Source organism: Schistosoma haematobium, chromosome 1 (assembly GCF_000699445.3).
Source record: "Schistosoma haematobium chromosome 1, whole genome shotgun sequence".
Classification (NCBI taxonomy): Eukaryota; Metazoa; Platyhelminthes; class Trematoda; order Strigeidida; family Schistosomatidae; genus Schistosoma; species Schistosoma haematobium.
The window spans coordinates 91,946,821-91,967,633 of NC_067196.1; the positions used below are offsets into that span (position 1 = coordinate 91,946,821).

At 33.4% G+C, this 20,813-nt stretch overlaps 1 protein-coding gene across 2 annotated transcripts in view; it reads left to right on the forward strand.

Moving 5' to 3' along the window:
- The window catches only part of MS3_00002467 (uncharacterized protein), a gene marked incomplete at both ends in the record, with an annotated part of 82,052 nt that overhangs the window by 45,387 nt on the left and 15,852 nt on the right, over nt 1-20,813 (forward strand). For both annotated transcript variants that reach the window (XM_051210069.1, XM_035731087.2), the window contains 4 exons: nt 1,184-1,270; nt 10,432-10,617; nt 12,100-12,636; nt 14,482-15,221. In XM_051210069.1, coding sequence (XP_051075560.1) covers nt 1,184-1,270; nt 10,432-10,617; nt 12,100-12,636; nt 14,482-15,221 — 1,550 coding nt within the window. The remainder of the gene's footprint in view (nt 1-1,183; nt 1,271-10,431; nt 10,618-12,099; nt 12,637-14,481; nt 15,222-20,813) is intronic.

Genomic DNA, 20,813 nt, shown 5'->3' on the forward strand with positions numbered 1-20,813 from the left:
AAAGTTTATTTCAAGTTCATGTATATTAAACTGTCTAGAAAGCAACATAAAACATTTTAGACATGTAACAATCAAGTTGTCGTAGATATTGGACATTAATCATCTTGTTAAGTGTAATTTCAGTGCGTGTATAATAATCCTTTATTCGAGTCAATGTCAGTTACAATCTATATTGTTTCATTTACAATCTATAGTCCTATAACGGCAATATATGTAATGTGGAACTTCTGTATTATAATCTATATAAAATTCATATGTTTATAATCTCGTACACATTTTGTGATCTGGGATCTAACTTCAGTTATATCTTATGAATGTTTATTGTAAAAATGGACATCCTGATTATTCTCGTATTTAATTATCGACTTAGATCGCGTTAGTGAATAACAGAATTAAATAAGTCAAATACGTGAATGAATGTTTCAAATATGTATATTTTGTACACTCATTCATCTGGGCAGATAATAAGAGGGACGAAGCTCAGAGAAGAGAGTGAAGTTAAATGATGCACAGTGAAGAAGATATGCAAACTGACTCGATTTAATCAAGCGTTAATCAATATTTATAGTCACACAAAAATAAGCTATAGACATGTGATAAATAGGATAAAAGGAGTGCACATTCACACACACACACACACAGTTATACGTTTACATGTGGACTTAACCGATACTACAGATCTGTATTTGATTGAGATCATGAACCGATTGATGTTAGACCACCACAATTGAAAACCTGGAAGCACTGGATGGCCGTTTCGTCCTATTGTGGGACTCCTCAGCAGTGCGCATCCACGATCCCGCGAGCGGGATTCGAACCCAGGGCCTTCGGTCTCGCGCGCGAACGCTTAACCAACTGGACCACTGAGCCGGCGTCCAATGGTGATAGTTTCTAACTTCAACCAATCCACGAAATTGCGCGACCAACTTTCATTGTACTGAGGTAAATACCTGTCTCTACCCGACATGGATTAGATCCACTGGTCACGGCTTCTCACCAGAACTCCGAGAATTCCCTCACGAAGCTAGTCACTAGTGAGCACATGTTGATTACTAGTATAGGGGTTGTGGAGATTATTAAGTTTTTGATTGAGATCATGAACCGATTGATGTTAGACCACCACAATTGAAAACCTGTATTTACTATCTATTCTAATTCATTTATATTTTCATTTCTTTTATAGGTGAAACAAGAATGTTTTGAACGTGTAAAATGTTTGGAACAAGAAAATTTAATTCTTCAACAACGTTATAAAGAACTTGAAGAAAGGGTAAACATTTCATAATAATTATACATCACTCTTAAAAATCACTTAATTGATGTTATATGGAGGTAGATCAGTTGACAAACAAACTTTAATAAATACCTATTCAGTCAGTCGGCTACATCGTAGGACCAGGTACATATGTGCATCGGTACAAGTTCTAATACCTCATTAGCACAACAAGATGAACACCAGGTTCATAGAAGTAGTTAATTCACTGGTGGCAATATGTAAAAGAGAGATTGTACATAAGGATATAGTACAAGAAGAAAGAATTATTTCATGGAATAAACATATAAAGCAATTTTAATTTCACAGTTTAAAAGAAGACGGAGAGTGTATACACCTACACCATTGTGATTGATTCTGAGCAATGTCACACACAGTCTCAAATCACTGATTACGATAGTCACCACGACCCCAACCAAATAGTCTGCATCTACTAACATTACTAAGACTATAAATTAAGGACTTCAATGACTGGTGTCACGTTTTGGTTTTGCCGCCTCTAATGTTCTTCCAACCATCTCCAACACTAGTCAGCATTGCACGTCGTGGTAATCGATGTTCAGACATATGTAACACGCGACCCAACTATCTCAGTCAACGGAGATACACAATCTCATCAACTGATTTACCATCATCATTCCCCGATACCCTGTATCTAACCTCCCTATAACTTACCCGTTGATCCCAACAAATACGAGCAATATTTCCAAGATATCTGTGATCAAATATTAGTAACTTAAGAATATCTTCTACTCTTAATAGCCACGTTTCGCAGGCGTAAAGTAAGACAGAACGAACCACTGCTCAGTATACTGGTCCGTTAATTGATAGGCACCTTCGCCATAGTTGGTGACGTATGTTGGTAGAAGCCAAACGCGCTATCTGAATTGGTGCTAAAATTGTGTCAGACACTAACCCATTAGGGCTGATCAAACTTCTAATATAAGTTAAGTTCCCAATGCATTCGACTACTTCACTCCCTATCCTTAGTTCAGGTGTTGATTGTATTGTATACTTTTGACTATGTTGACCACTGAAGAAAATTAAGAAAAATATCATAAACATAACGATTTATTGGAAAAAAGTGAGGAAAAAAACAATCACAATAAACTTTTCGATCATGCGATTTTAATCAATGGTTTAATCAGTAGTCTAAGAGTTAAGGGCTCAGTTGCGAGACTTATAAGTCTTGGGCTCGAATATCGCAAGGAGGGATTGTGGATGCGCGCGACTGAGGAGTCCCGCGACAGGACGAAGTCGCCGCCCAGTGCTTCCAGGTTTTCCATGATGGTCTAGCTTCAATCGATTCATGATCTCAACTATTAAAATTACTATAATATCTACAGAACCCCTTCCAATATTAATCTCCCGGAAAACAGAAGTATAAATTCTAAAATGACAAAGGTGACTATCAAAGGGGATATCTAAAATCAAATTCTTTACAAACAATTTTAAGGATTTCTTTTATTAGAAATGACATTTTGAATATAGGCCAAAATCAATATACTCAAGAGTTTTATAGAAATGATGTAGGAAAAGAATAGTTGATAATTACAAAATAAACTTACGACCAATTCTAATAGTTTATTCTTACATAACCTGAAAGATTTAGAAAATTTTAATATTATCTTAGGCTATTATTATTGATAAGCAAAGATGAATAATGGCTAGTAGTGGAATCGATGACTCGCGTTTCGTCCTATCTGGGACTCATCAGCTTGACGTACCTGGGCTCGTGTACCAGGGTGAACATCAACTCTGAGATGCAGGTACATCCAGCTGACGAGTCTTAAATAGGACGAAATGCTCATCAAACTGGAATCTACTACTAGCCACCATTCATCTTTGCATATAATCCTTGTGAATTAAGGCTTTGCCGAGGCAATATGCTCAGGATGCTTATATACCAAGAAGAGACTGATCAATTGCAGTCCTAATCATCAATAGAAAGATTCAAGTAAACAATACCAAGTTAATTTATTATTATGATTACTATTTAGCGAATTCTTTTTGTAAGGATTCTTTAAAATTTTAAGAGATTTTTATCACATATTTATTTTTACCTGAGGATCATTATTAAACCAGGGAACACTTGAAGGCTGTTTTGTTCAAGTATGGAACAGTTCAACATCCATTAGGCCGCCGGAAATCAAACCTAAAATCCTTAGGTTTCGGCGTCGATCAAACAAATGAAAATTTCCATACTAAGATGAAACAGTTATTCAGTGTTTCATGATTTTCAATAACACTCTAATTGAGATCAATTCTTAACCAATAAGATCTACATATTAATATTATCACTACTATTATGATCACGTTCTCCTTGTCCTTATAATTGCAAAAGATTTGCACATGTTCTTTGTGTTTGAGTGATGAATGACTATCCATTTATTATTACTGTTTAACTTGAAATGATATCCGAAGATAAAATAAACGATTCAGCATAAAGTTATCAGTTGTATATGCTCAGTTCTGTGAGTTTGGTGGCTGAAGATCAGACACTATTTGGACTGTATGATGATTGTTATCAAGTTATCGAAATGTACATATCCTTGCTACCCTCGCGTTCGTGTATAACGAAATTCAATAAGTCAAGTGTGAGAATAGATGTTTTGTATACGTATATTTTGCACACTCATTAATCAGAACATACGATCAGTGAGACGGAGTGCAGGAAGCGGATAGAAATGACGCGCGGTGGAGAAGGCGTGTGTGCCAACTCCCTTCAATCAAGCGTTAATCAATATTTATAGCCGAATAAAAATAAGTTGAATAGCATAAGAAGTACTAAGCCTAACCCTGCTCCTTTATCCGGGCTTGGGACCCGCAGTAGCCCCAGAGGGTCTCAAGGCGGAGTTACACACACATACGATCATAGAAAAATAGTCATGGTTCATAAGTGAATAATTAATAAGGTCAAAATGTAACTCAAGAATAATGATTGATAATCCGTTGACCATACCATCATCACATGCTATTCAACTCCAATAACAGCTTACCTTTATTTATAAATGTGGCTTTTTGTACAAAAATGGAGAGAGTATAATTTATAGAGGAACCAATTAGATATAAGATAATAGGTCACTCGATTTTGGCGCGAAATTCACTCACCATTTGGATAAATAGAGTCTTGGCATTGTTGTTGATGTCACTTCATGATGAAAATTCTAAATCTAATTCCTTACCTTAACCATCAACTGTAAATCATAATTCTATTCCCTCACACTCGTTTATGACCCTCATTTAATCCTAGTTATTAGGTGGACACTCTCAAGGTATAACAAAACTAAATCATTTCACAGAAAATGTGCTTTTATGAAGGAAGAGTTGAGAAGATACTCTCTCAGTAAGAATGTTAAAAAAAAACTGTATCCAAAGGAAAATATAGGATACTTTTTTTCTTAGTAAACTTATGCTGTGTTCCTGTGGTTTTTTTAACTTTTAGTGAGGTACATTATTAAGTTTTTCATGAGTTTGTCAATAACTATGGTAACATATTCGGTGAAAAGTTTGTGTTCGTTAGGTGATAATTCATATAATACATGAGATCTTTGTGAAATGTTAAATTCTAATAACGGTACACGTGGACGAATCGAATCGATAACATTTTATGCATGACGTTTAAGAGATTTTTAGTTTGAATAAATCTGGTTTCTTCAAAGAATTTTCCAGTAGTATTTTAAGATATTTGTGCATGTTAACACAATCCTTAAGAAAGGTAACCTTCACATTCACTTCCTTAAGTTTGACAGAATAACACAGAAAATTCAAAGGACTCTTCGACAATGAAAGAACTTAATGAGTTTCTGAGTAATCCTGTCACATTTTTTTTCTCTCTCCTAAAGTAAAGAGTAAATTTTGATGGAATTTTGTTCTCTGAGCTAGATGATTTGATCATTCTACTGAACAACAACAACAACATCATCATCATCATCATCATTACAAGCTTCTATCTAAAGAGTGAACATATGAATTACATCATTAAAGTACACAATATTCAGATAATTTTTATTTCTTAGACAATCAGTTTTTTTTTTTCCTCCTTCCATCTCCCCTCCTCCCTCTCTTTAAAAACAGATAAAATGATAAGATACACATTAGGCTTTTTTTTGTGTGTGTTTTTATGAATTGCCTGATTTACAACACCATGTACAATTCTAGTACATACAGATGTTTATGTTACACATTACATTATTGTTACTATGTAATCATATAATGATATGTAATTGAACATTAAGAATGATGTAAAAATAGCTTTATTTGCTATTTATATTACTGATTTGGTTATAGATGATAAATTTCAATGTCCTTTGTACTTCAATTAACTTATATATATGTATATACATAAATCAAAAGAAATCTATACATAGATATAAATTAATCGGTAGAATAAAATTAGAAACATTATGATTATGTATTGGTAACCAAAAGACCAAGTGAACAATATTCATATATTAAACAAAGATGGATAGTAGCAAGAAGTAGAATCCAGTTTGATGCTTATTTCGTCCTATTTAAGAACTTATCAATTTGATGTACTTGTATCTTAAAGTTGATATTCACTCTGAGACTTGAACTGAATATCGTTCACTTCACAAACGTCATTGCGTTATTCACTTAGTTACTGTGTGATGATAACCACCTACTTGTGAAATGGGGTGAAGTTTTAAGTTCATTTGGTGTTAAAAAGATACAAGTAAATAACATCAAGTGAATTTATTCATAAACTACTTTATAAAAAATAAAATAGTATATTGTCTCAACAACAAAAAGATATATTATTTATAAAAATAGTGACAGATGATATTGACTAAATAAAATCTATTATAGGTGACAACTATCGATCGACGCCGAAGTGATCTTGAGAGTGTCCATCTAATAACTAGAAGTAAATGATGGTTATAAACCAGTGTGAGGAATTCGAATAGTGATTTACAGTTGATGGTTAAGATTAGTGATAAGTCTTGCTAATTAAACGCTATATTCGATTCCTAAGCTATTCTCGTAATCCCCAAGCTAGAACTACACAGTGATCGGAACACAAGATGAAAGGTGCAAACTATGCGAGAGGCATTTTACTCCAAAGATTCGTTCTACTACAGAAACTATAGGGTTTTTATGGCATTTTAGACGTCCTTCGGTTTTCTTGAAAATTCTGAAATCCTACTAAACATAGTACCAGTATAGTAATCAGCCAATCAGAAACTCTACATCTGATTTTTCACTTTCTTGATGTTTCTGGATAAACTTCTAGTGAACGCTGATTGAATAAAATGCTTCTTGGTGTTTCCTTAGCCTTTCTTGTCTTTTGCGAGAAGTTTTCTGAATCAACCTAACAGTAAAGAATTAGATTTAGGGTTCTCATCACAAACTGACATCAGTTATAATGCCAGAACTCTATTTAACGAAATTGATGAGCGAATTCCTCGCCAAAATCCGAGACCTGTTATCTTATATGTGATTGGTTTGTCCATAGATTATAGTCTCAGCACTTCACTCGTTTATCCTTCGTTTTATTTCATTCATTTAAAATTTGTCTACTAGATTATCGTTCTATTTTCATTTTAACAATATGAAGCATAAGTGTAATTCTATCATTAAAGAATGACAATCAGATCGCTGTTCACTCATATATGATTGCAACTTCAACCAATTTACGGGGAATCACAAAGATTATGCGACGTTACTCTATACGACTGCTTCATTCTAAACGTGCATGGGCTCCACAAGTCACGACTTTCTACTAGATATTCAAGAATTCATCTTAAATCTTGCTTCTAATGAACAGAATAGTATAGTTTATCGGTATAGCTAAATGTACAGAGATTCTTAGATTTTGTGGTTTATAACACGAGATGACTGAATTAAATAATCATTGAAAATCAGGAAGCATAGATATTTGTTAACATAAGACATCATGGTAATTCTCCTACAGTGAATCTGGATTATGGTTACATTTTTGTTAGGCCTTTAATTAACTTACTTAACAGATAATGTTATCCGGACATTAACAATTAGTGCATTTCTTTGCACTATTAAGATCACTATCATGTCTGTATAAACATGTACACTTGGTCACATGTGACAGCCTACGTACATATCTTTCTTTAGCTTAACTGTCAATAGATTAAATATCACTCGATGATTCATTATCTTCCCCCATGTATATTATTAGTTCTTGCTTTGCCTTGCTGTTCCCTTATACGATTCGACTATAAATTTACCTATGTATTCGCTCGTATACATACATTCGCCTCTCTACTTCAAATTCGATCGATGTGCTTATAGCTGTGTGATCTGTACTATCCACTAAAAAAACTGTAGTTGTCGATTCTCATTGACTTCTGATTTCAAACACCTTTGAGGTTTATATAATAACGATTATCAAAGTGATTGAGTAACGAAATAAAGCCACTACAACTTAAGAACTCTTCTGGCTTCACCATTTCATTTTTTTGGAGGACAAACGCAAAGGTATGGGAAAAACCCCAGGATAAGTGTGTTCAACTAACATTCTATTTTAATTTCTAAAGATACTTGAAATTTTTCAAAACTATTCTATGCATCAGAAGCGGTTATGTGGAGGTGGTAGTAATTCCAATAGTTGAGATCATGAGTCAATTGAAGCTAGATCACCATGGGAAACCTGCAAGCACTCGACGGCCGTTTCGTCTTAGTGTGGGACTCCTCAGCAATGTGCATCCACAATCCCGGCTCGCGATATTCTAACCTAGGACATATTGGTCTCGCGTGCGAGCGCTTAAACACTAGACCACTGAGCATGTCTAACTCCAACCAATCCACAGAATTGAGCGACTCATCCACCATTGTCATCAGTGAGTTCCTAACCCACAACAGACCCGGTTGAACTCCACTGGTCACTGCTTCTCAGTAGAACTTCAGGATATACATCTTGAAGCCAGTCATTAGTGAGCATATTTTGATTGGTATTAGAAGGGATTTTGTGGAGATTGTAATAATTTCATAACCATCATATGGTTCAATTATGATGAATTTTAGTCACCAAATACAGAATTAAGTAATGACCAGTTAATCCATTGTTCAAATTATTTAAATCGTTTTTACTACTATTGTTAAATGAATTCTGACTAGTATTAGTCAGCACGTGTGCATCTTGTGCTGACTGCCTTAATCTAACTGCATTATCACAAATATTTAGAGAACAGATGGATTGCGAATAGCAGTGGAATGCATATCCATATTATGTAATATCTGAGATACCTCAAACACTTATAAATTTAATTAAATTAATACCCGTTACTCATCGGATCAAGAGATACGGCATTGACAACTGAAGCAAAAGGTATTGAGTTCAAGTTCTTGCATGAATATCAACCCTGAAATGCAGATACCTTCAGCTGATGAATCTTATATAGGACGAGAACCTCAACCCAGATTTAATTACTAACTATAATCTATCTATTCTATTAAACTGGCCAATTTAGAAGTAACTGGATTTTGAAGAAAAAATGTTTCGACCTATCAATCTGTTAATAAGTCAATTCTACGTTTTAATATTTAAAAGAAATGTGTTCAGTTATAACTTGAGGGCTTGTGCCCTGTGTCCTATTAATGTATAATATGATGATAACGCCAATTAGAGAACAGTGATTTATCGATCGGACCAACGACACATAAAACACGTACGAGCAGTCTAGAGTCCTATCGGTCCTTCTTTCCGTCTAGTCCAGCCAGTTAAGTCCAGAACACCAATCTCAGCCTCTGCAATATGAATTATGTATTTCAAACATACTCGGTTTATATACCAACCAAACAGATCACATCGTACCATAAAATAGAAAACAATATTTGTACAAGAATTAGTCAAATGTGGCTGAGAATATGGCAGGTAGTAATGAATAGTCTGGGCATAACTGAAGAATGGTAAATCGTATAATAATAGTTCATAGGTCAAAATAAAGCTCATGATAAAGAGAACACAAATATGAATGGTTTAGTTATTTAGGAATTACATGATTAAAGTATACGTATAGTAGCAGTTTCATTGTCCCAAAACTCTCTCCATTTTTAATACAAATATTGAATTGAAAACATCTGTAGTTACTTCTTTAAAGTCAGTTGGATTACTTACTATTGTGTTTCTGTAAATTTAAACATACTTTTTAAAATCACGCAAAAGTTTCTTAACCAAGAACTCTATCGATTATGTTGTATCTAAGGCTCCTTATTTTTTATTGATTAGCTACTCTTTTATTACTTTTTTTTGCTAGCACGTTATTATTTCAATACTAGATTACGTAACATGAATAATAACAATAGACATAATAAATTAGTAACGAATTATAACGTGAATGTAGTAAGGTACATTGGCCATAGCTAGCGATTGCTTTCAATTCGTAAACGGGAATACGTTCCAGTTTGGTTCTACAAAAGTGAGAGGATAGTAGTTAGGAGTTCTATACTTGAACACTTAATCAACTGTAATCATTCTACGGACCCACGGTTTGATTTTAAGGTTGTATATATGATTCATTCAAATCTACCTAGATTCCTTGCTATCCAACTCCTAGAAAAAATAGCCGAGGCTCTTATCGTATATGAGCTCAAGCCAGAACTATGCGTACAAAAGCAGTAAGTCCTATCGTTATCGTTACTTTAACCTTAATTAATATCATTATTACTTCATTTATCCCTTCACTTATGTCTCTTATTCTCATTGTCTTATTTATGAAAGCACATAATATTACATTAGTTATTCTTTCCACCTCTATGACCTGTAATTATTGTAACAAAAACATTTTAATTTCAGTGGTTGAGATCATGAGTCAATTGAACCTAGACCACTATGGAAAACCTGAAAGCAATGAACGGTCGTTTCATCCTACTATGAGACTCCTCAGCAGTGCGTATCCACGACCTCGCCTCACGAGATTCGAACATAGGACCTATTAGTCTTGTGTGAGAGCACTTAACCACTAGACCATTAGTCATCTTATTTCATTCACGTTATAATTCGTTACTAACTTATTAAGTCTATTGTTATTATGATTTGTATTACATAATCTAGTATTATAATCTTTCTATTAGATCATCTTAGTTATTCCTTGTTTACATTTCTTCATAGAACTAATACCTTACTGATAATGATTTTGTTCACTATTATTTTCATTTCAAAGGTTCTACCTCTAACAAAATCATTAAATGGACAAGAAGATCTTAAAGAATATTTAAAACTTTTATATTCTAATCAAATGAATTCAACTACAGTAAATTTAACATCAACTTCATATGTTAATATGAAGAATTCTAATACAATGGAACTGCTAACTAATCTTTTACTTTGTACAAATATATCGCAAAAAGTAAGTGAATGATTAATTTTTTTTAAATTTTTGATGAGACTATCATTTTATGAATGAACCAATCAGGTATAAGATAATTGGCCTTGGGTTTTGGCGCGAAATTCACTTATCAATTTGGTTAACTAGCGTTTTTAGCATTATAACTGATGCCAGTTCATGGTGGACACTCTAAATTTAATTCCTTGTCCTTTTCTTAGTTTTAATATTGACAGTATAAAGTAACAGTAGTATTATTTCTCTTTATTGTAATTTATGCTTCATTGGTGAGAATATAATTTATAGACGACCATCGAGCGACGCTAGAGTAACCGTGAGAGTGTCCACCTAATAACTAGGATCAAATAAGTGTTATAAACCAGTGTAAGGAAATAGGATTATGATCTACAGTTGATGGTTAAGGTTAGGAATTAGATTTAGAATTTTCATTATGAACTGACATCAGCTATGAGGCCAAGAATCTATTTATCCAAATGGTTGAGTGAATTTATCGCCAAAATCCGAGACCTGCTATCTTATATCTAATTGGTTCGTCTATAAACTATAATCTCATCGATCCATTCCACGACATTTTTCCTTTATTCTTAATCATACATAGATGTCTCTTATCTTATATGACATACTTATTAGTAATTAGTATTGTCATTATTGTTATCAATGGTATTGGGGTGTGTACAACTGATGTAGTGTGTATCATCAATCGAAAATGAAATGTCTGGGAGTAGAAGGTTAAGAAGATCAAAGAAAAAAGAACGAAAACAAAGAATGATTGGTGTAGAATTCAAAGAACACTGAACTCTGAGATGATTGATTGGCATTTTGCAAATGTAGTATTTACTGTATGGTTCTCAGATTATACTAAAACGTTCTGTTATATTGTGTTCACATACATTCGATTGTCTCCCACTTGAGTTCTCATTCACTACGGTATTATTATCACAACGACTACCGAACAATATTTATTGTCATTATTTTAACCGTAGTAATAATCTATTTCATTAGTATATATATAGCACTGGACGGCCATTTCTTCCTATCGGATGCCGGCTCAGTGGTCTAGTGGTTAAGCGCTCGCGCGCGAGACTCATAGTTGCTGGGTTTGAACCTCACGAGGTGGGGTCGTGGATGTGCACTGCTGAGGAGTTCCACACTAAGACAAAACGTCCGTCGAGTGTTTCCAGGTTTTCTATGGTGATTTAGCTTCAATTGACTCATGATCTCAAATATTGAAATATACAAAAGCGTTTTAGATTTACCTCGATGAAAATAAAATTGAATAATTAATGATGAAAAATATCTAAAAGTATTTTGATGGAGTTTCGTTCTCTAAACAGAATGTTCATCGTCTTACTTACTTAGATACTGACTTCTGTTACTCTCCATGGAGGAGCATAAACCGCCTAAATGATCGTTTCTTTATTGATTTACCAATTTTTATCCTATCATCTGTTTTTATCTCTTATTTGAATATATTTTCTTTATTAGGATATCCTACTAAATTATCATCAATTACATAAAAGAGTAGCTCAATTGGAACGAATTAATTCTTTATTATGTTCAATTATATGTGACGGTGGATTCATTTCAATCTTAGATAAGAAACTATTAAACTATAATAATACTAATCATGAAACAAATTCAACATTCCATTCCCGTTTAAAGAATTTATCAAGGATGAATTATCATTCAGTAGAAAACTTATCTTTATATAATACTACTAATGAAACTACTGATAAACACAATACAATTTCATACAACAATATTAATACTACCACTAGTACTAGTGCTAGTACTGCTACTACTACTACTACTACTACTGCTACTGCTACTATTACCACTACTACTGCTATTAATACTAGTACTACTACTAATAATAATAATAGTGACATTAAAACTAATGATTTTATACAGAATACTAGGGATAATTATCAGTTATCTTCATCGAATAAATGTACAGTTCAACACCGACCGACTACCAACCGACCAACAGTTCAACAACCGTTTGATTCTACAAATATGAATGTAAGTCAATTGTATAGTATTCAGTGTATCATTAAATGGATTAGTTTATTAATTTTTTCAATGACAATGAGATTTTAATTATTGTAAGTTTTCAATGGAATGTTACTGAATTAAATGAAAGATTCAATAGATGCCCAACTTCGAGATTAACAGTTTGGATTCTTTAAAGGATCGGTTGTGCACAGATCAAATCGTCACACTATGGATTGTTGTTAAACTTGTCATTATACATCAACTTCTTTGATTATGAGGAAGTAATTGACAGTTTGGATAGGAGAACATTATGGAAACTTTTTCCACACTATGTAGTGAGTAGCTGAGAATATCGTCAATATCATATGAAATCTATACGAGGGACTACAATGCAAAGTCGTGCACGGAGAACAGCTGACAGATGCATTCCAAGTAATGATCAGAATCAGACAAAGCTGTTTATTCTCTCCCGTTCTCTTTCTTCTGTTCGTTGAATGGATTATAATTCACAGCTCCGAATCAACTAGACGATTTAGACTTAGTAGATTATCTGGCTCTTTTCTCCCATACACACGAATAAATGCAGATGAAGACACTTAGTATAGCATCAGCCTCTGCATCAGTAGGCTTCAACGTACAGAAGGGAAAAAGCAATATCCTGGAATACAACACGGAGAACACCAACGCAATCATACTAGATGGAGAAGCTCTGGAAGATGTGGAATCTTTCACATACCTGAGAAGCATCATCAATGAACGTGGAGGATGTGATGCAGATGTGAAGGCGAGGATTAGTAAAGCAAAGACCGCATTCCTACAGTTGAACAACATATGGAACTCAAAATCTTGAAATCATTATCTTTTATTTCAAAAGTCAACGCGTTATCTACTAACCTACTGGGTTCAGATGAATAAAAACTTGTTGATCGGGTTTTGCGTCTATATAATTTCTTGTAAATATCCAAACTAATGAGTTATGATTATTATGACTAGTCTTTTTCGTTATACGTATATTCTTTGAGGAATTCCTTGATAAAGCTATATCATCATATCTTTCGAAAACCGTGAACCTAACTTTTGTGACCATTGGTATTCGTTATAAAGTCATATAATTATAAATGAGCCACAGTTTTTGTTCACATTATCTGCTTTGCTTGTTTACATGTTGCCGAATTCAAAACACTACATCAAAGTTATTCTGCCATGTGGTTTCATGTAAATCTAAATAGATATTTTAGGCAAAACTGTTTCTCTTATTCAACTGATCAGAAAGAATGTAAACGAAAGTTTAAGTTAGATTACTATATATAGTATTTCACGATTTACAAACTATGAACATTTAACTTCATAACAGACAGACTTTATTAATTTCATATCTTTTTTTTCGAATATCTAGTTACCTTTTAACCCCCAGATTCCCTGGTACGGCCGAGAGTAGGCAGAGTCAATTCTCCCTTTCGAAATGCTCCCACATGGTCACGTGCATATAACCACTGCCAGGGGATTCCTACTCAGTTTCTTTACAAAAATGAGAGGATGAAAAGCGAATGTCGGGCGCTTTAACTGGGTCGGTGGAAATTGAGGAAAACCCTAACTCCAAACTAATGGTGCACATGGGTTCCAATATCCTAAGGGAATAAATAACATCGGATTGCATCTCCTTACGTTACTCCATTGCTTTGCAGATTCAACCTTTAGGTCAAAGGTTCCGAGTGTAGCCCCCTGAAAAAAAACCCCACCTGTTTCAGTTTGAGCACCCCAATAGTATCCCAATCCTCACACAAATCAAATAATTCATATGACGCATATCTATTTCCTTATTATCTTCATTCTCATATCCATCTCTTATTGTATATCTTTTTTTTTGTACAGATTTCACAATTCTATAAAGAACAACAATTGAATTCAATAAAATTCACCTGGATACAATCAAAATCTTTACCTAATTTAAAAATCAATTCAAAAAGAACAAAAAAAACTTCATTATGGAAAAATTCTTTCAATCATTCATTATCTTTACTTCCTATCACAAATTATTCCATTCAATATTTTAATAAACAAACAAATTTTATCAATAATTTAAAAATATCACCTAGTTACCATGTAGTAACACAAATGATCGATCATAAAAATGATCTGACTTCTAATCAAATTAAACCTCATATAAATAAATTCAATCAATTATTATTATTATCTAAAGGATCGATACAATTACATGATCAATATTATAATCATAAATCACATCATTCTATGAGATTAGAAACAAAAAGTTTACCATTATTATCATCAATTGATTATTGGAAAAATACATTGAAAACTTCTTTATCCAATCATATTCATTTTATACATTCATATTCATTATGTAATTTACATAGGAATAATAATATTCCATTGAATACTATCATGGAAGTCAATTATTATCCATCAAATGATCATAAATTATTAATCAATCATATTAGTTCAAATCATAATAATCATAAAGAGGATCATCATTTAAAGGTTAATCATTGTATTGAAAAGAAAATAAGTAATTGTATTCAACAACCTAAAGTTTATGTAACATCTAATCAAAGTATTGAATATTTATCAAATTCAAAACAAATTTTATGCAGGTTAGTTTTAGATCTATATGATTAAGATCATTGAAAACTTGAAAGTACTGAATGGTTGTTTTGTTCTGTTTTTGGAACTACTACTCGACAGTGCGCACTAGGATCCCGCTCAGGACTTGTTACCGTTTAACCTCTACACTATTGAGTCGGAATCTAATAGTGTTAATGTCTAATTTGAACTAATCCATGAAATTGTGCGACCATCTTCCATTGTACTGAAGTAGATACCTGTTTCTAAGTGATATAGATTAGTTCCTTTAGTTACGGCTACTCACGAGAACTCAGAGCAATTAGTGAGTATATGACAATTATCAGTATAGGGTTGTGAAGATCATTAAAAAGATTATTTATTTGTTAGATTTTGTACATTCGTTGGTTAACTAGACTAATCATATATAGAATTACTTAAACTTACTGTAGATTGATGAATCGCCAACTAGATTAACTGAGTGGTGTTGATATTGACAGGAATATCAATCTGTGGTGGTCGGTATTCAATGTAATCCTTAAGCTTCGCACAAAGTTAGTCTTGACAACCGTTATTGGATAATGCCTCAGTGGTGTATTATTCAGAACGCGAATACGGAGTGTTGATCTCGTTTAGTATTGCACCACACACAGATATCCAAATTTGCAAGTACGCTAAGCAAGCATGAAAGAATAGTGCCGAAAAGGAAGAAGGCAAGCGAGTGAGCATGTGAGTCAAATAAGCGAGTCAATGAACAGGATTAAGATGTACACATATATACATAGTGAAATTAATGAATTATCGAATCAATCAAGCGACTAACATTAAAGCTAGCAGAATGAATATATATGCGTAGGTAGTGAGAAATGCTCAAGCATACATAATCATACAAGTGCAACAATAATAAAGATACAATGGTATAGATAAGTTGTTATTATACGAATAACTCTGTCCGTATCCCAGCCTTTACACAAATTGAATGGTGTGTTTGAAGAGAACGGTACTGGGTTCGAGTCCCAGAGTGAACATCAAATCTCGGATGCAAATACACCAAGCTTACGAGTCACAAATAGGACGAAACGCGCGTCCTGGATCCTACTATTAGCCGCCATCCATCTTCGTTTAGAATACTTGTGAATTAAGGCAATATCGAGGCAATACGCACAGTATGCACATATGCCAACGAGGGAAAGACTGATCAGTTGCAGTTCTAAATAACCATGGGAAGATACAAGTAAATAACAATGAGTGAATACAGATAAAATATGCCTAGTAATAAAAATCATAATCCGCAGCTTGTTTTATCTAGTACTCGTTAGTTGAACATACCTGAGTTCGAGATTCCAATGTAAGCTGTATCCTATCTAATCCATATAAACAGACTTCTGTCTATATTGTGGTACTCCTCACCGGATTCACATTATACGAACTGAGATCGATCAAAACTTAGTCAAAATCTTATCAATGTGGTAATTTAGACTATTACAAACTAAAGGTTTATCACTAAGATAAAGAAAAACATGTATATGTATAGAATAGGTGATTCATGAAGATTTTATACTCATTGACTGAAGTTGTGAAAATGCTGACATAAATGTATCAACTCTAGTGATTCCAAGACAACACATTTCATGTGTCATCAATATATCATTATTATGGATGATTAAATTGTCTTATTATTGTCTTATATATTTAAGTGATCGATCAAAAAATGAATCTAGTTTACTTTCGTAACTTGTCAATACGAACCCGACTACATGTTATGTAATAATGTATAGCATGAAATAAAATTACTTTTTACCATATTAGTTCTTTACTAACGAATCAGTCATTTGGTTACTAAACTTACTTATGTTTGTGACCCCCACAGCAGTATAGGCCACCGAACAGCATTCTCTAACTCATTCTGTCCTGGGTCATCCTTTTTGGTTCTATCCAATTCTTGCTCACTCTTCTCATGTCTGTCTCCATTTTTTGAGGTAATTTCTTCTTTAGTCTTCCACTTCTCCTCCTTTGGCACTGAGGATTCCAAGTGATGGCTTTCCTTGTGATGCACTTGGGTGTTTTCTTCAATATGTGTCCTATCCACTTCCAGCGCTTCTTCATGATTTCTTTCTCCGCTGGGACGCGGTTTGTTCTCTCTCATAATAGGTTGTTGTTCATAGTGTTTTGCCAAAGGGTCCAAAGTATTTTGCGTACACAACTGTTAGTAAACACTTGCATCTTCTGGATGATGGCTTTCGTAGTTCTCAAAGTTTCTGTCCCATACAGTAGAACTGTCTTGACATTTGTATTGAAAATTTTGACTTTAATGTTGGCTTGTAGACAGTTGTTTTGAGTTCCAGATGTTCATCAATTGTAGATATGTTGCTCTTGTTTTACCGATTCGCGCCTTCACATCTTCACTTGCTTTAGTCAATGAAATAAATAAATCATTAATTAAATCAAATAAAGTAAAAAATTAGTAATAATTTATTTATTAACCATTTAATATCCTTTATCTAAACCCCTACGCATTGCTGACTAGTGTAGGGGATGGTTGAAAAAAAGTTAGGGGCGGCCAAGTCAAAGACATGACATCAATGCTTCAAGTCACTAACTTCTAGTCTTAGTCATGTTGGTAGATACAGAATACTTGGTTAGAGTCCATGTGACTATCGTAACCAATGGTTGGAGACTCTTAGTGACATGGCTCAGAATCGATCACAATGGCGTCGGTGTATACACTCTTTGTCTTTCTTTAAACTGTGAGGTTAAAATTGCTTTATAACTTTCTTTCTACGAACTAATTCTTTCTTCCTGTACTATATCCTTATATGCGATCTCTCTTTTATATATTACCACCATTGAATTAACTACTTCTATGAATCTGATGTTCATCTTGTTGTGTAAATGGTGTGTGATACCTTAGACCGATGCACATATGTCCCTGGTCCTACGTTGTAGCTGACTGACTGATTTAAACCCCTCCTTCTTAAGATAATTAAAACCAATCTAATAAATCTACTTAACATTTAGCATAATACTAACCAATTAAGTTACACCGATCTATAAGTCATTTAGTCAATGAATTATACTGCAAAACATAAATTACAATCAGTTAATTAATGTATTCGTTTATCACAATTATAATGAACCCTACATAAATGTCATATATAGATGATATAAAGAATTTTAAAGTGTAATTAAGTTAGTTATAAACTAAGGAAAAGTAAACTGGAGAATAGAAACATGTCACCAAGACTATCTTAGTAATAATCAACTAACTAAAACAAACTTAACCAATTAAAGGTTCATGTTCTCTCTGGTACATTTAATATAATAGGCGTCAGGTTTAATAATCATCATAATAATAACCTTCATTTTATCAAAAAAAAATGAAAGAATATTTCCAATGGCTTGTTAACTTACGCCTGTTAACCCCCATAGAGCATAGGCTGACGATCATCATTCTCCAACCTATTCTATCGTGAGCCTTCCTTTTTAATTGTATCATTTTCAATGGCGAATGCATAAAAAGCTTTTCTTTAATGTCAATCATAAATTATGTAGTAACATTTTTAAAAACGAACACACAAAGAGATACTACTTACTTAGAAAAGAGAAATATGTTAACAAAGAAAAAACAAAGAGTGAGACATAAGTCGTTCTTTTTTCCTTCCAAAAAATGGTAAACTTGTAAGTTAGATTAAATTCATGATAAACAATGTAATTTTCTAATTTATAATGATGTAATGTAAATGATATTACAGTTAATGGCTTGATTTCAATTGATACTTCGATCATTATTTCGGATATTATTATCTAATCGTTGAAATCATGAATTGATTTAAGTTAGGCCACCATGAAAAAACCTGAAATCATTTGGATGGCTATTTCATCCTAGTATAGGATTATCGAATAGTGAACATCCGAGATTTTGCTAGAGGGATTTGAACCTAAGATCATCGATTTCACTGAAGACAATAATGGATGTATCATTCAATTTCATGAGTTGGTTCAAGTTAAACAATAACACCGTTGGATGCCGACTGGCTCAGTGGTTTAGAAGTGAAGTGTTCGCGCGGAGAACCGAAGGTTCTGATTTCGAATCATGCGAGAGGGATCGTAGGTGCATACTACTGAGGAGTCCTGAACTATGATAAGACGGTCGTCCAGTGCTTCCAGGTTTTATATGGTGGTCTAGATTTAATCGATTCATGTATTCAACTATTAGATTATTAAAATCTTCTATATACTAATATAAGTAACAAATATTAACACAGATATATCAGCGTTAGAAATACACCGCATTATCAATGAGATGAGCGTGACTATGAGGAGTTTCTCAGTAGTGAGTTATGAGTCTAGTTACTTAATATCAACTCAAACTTTCCTTAAGCAAGTTAAGATATGAATTTCGACTTATAGAAAGTTGTACTTGAAAAAGCTTGTTCAAAAATGTGATTTGACTCACACAAAAAAAGAACGTGCTACCTTATAAATTAAATTTTTCCAAAGAAAATTATGTGAGGCTAGTCGTCTTGTAACTATATCTTTATGTCAGAACCAATATCTTACCGTGGTCAGATGGTGAGATACCTGGGTACCTTGAGATTCATGGTTACATTCGCCAAAGTCTAGTTGATTTTCATGATCGTTTTCGATGAGAACTGACATCAGTTGTATTTCTGTTGAAAATAGTTCTCATGATTGAGATCCAGTTGCGATACACAAAGATCCTATGATGAATCTCCCAGTACTGATGAGGAGTATTATGCTACAACAAAACAGTTGTTTATTACTCTGTGTCTTTTAACGGAAACTCGAATAAAATCAATCTGTGACTAACAGAATAAAATAATCCCTTAAAAAAATCAATTCATCTATGATATACAAAGATGGATAGTAGCTAGCAAAGGAATTCAGGACGCATGTTTCGTCCACTGCTAGCCACTATCCATCTTTTCTTATAAAACTTGTGATCTAAGGCAATATCGAGGCAGTCCGCACAGGATGCACATATGCCAACAAGAGACTGATCAATTGCAGTTCTAAACATCAATGGGAAGATACAAGTAGGCAGAATCAGGGGAATTCATTTATGATATTTCAAGTGCTTTTTTTCATTGAAGCATACTTTAAGAATCTTACACTGATTTTGTAAATTAAGTATATGATAATATTTGTATATAATCCATAAATAAGCAAAACTTGAACCGTCTCCATGGTAACATCAATAAACGTATGGTTTGTTTCTTTTCATTTCTCAGTGTATCATATATGAAGTAACTATCGAAATTTACTTAAAGTTTATTGAGGAACACTAATTACAACTTAACAAGCTTGAGTGAATTAAAATTCATACGGTAATCATAAAATTAATAATGATGGCCTTATTCCATATCAATGTCTCAGTACAATATAGAATTCTCAGCTCAAAGTATTACAACAAGTTTCCAATTTCTTACTTGTTGGTCGATCCTGACGATAAATATTGAGTGATCACCAGTTAGAATTTAGCAGTCCAGTCAATCAACATCTAAATAATATACATTCTTTTCGTGTCATACTGCCAGCAACCACGATGTCTCTAATTGGGCTCTTCTGACGATAAATATTGAGTGATCATTAATTAGATAGTG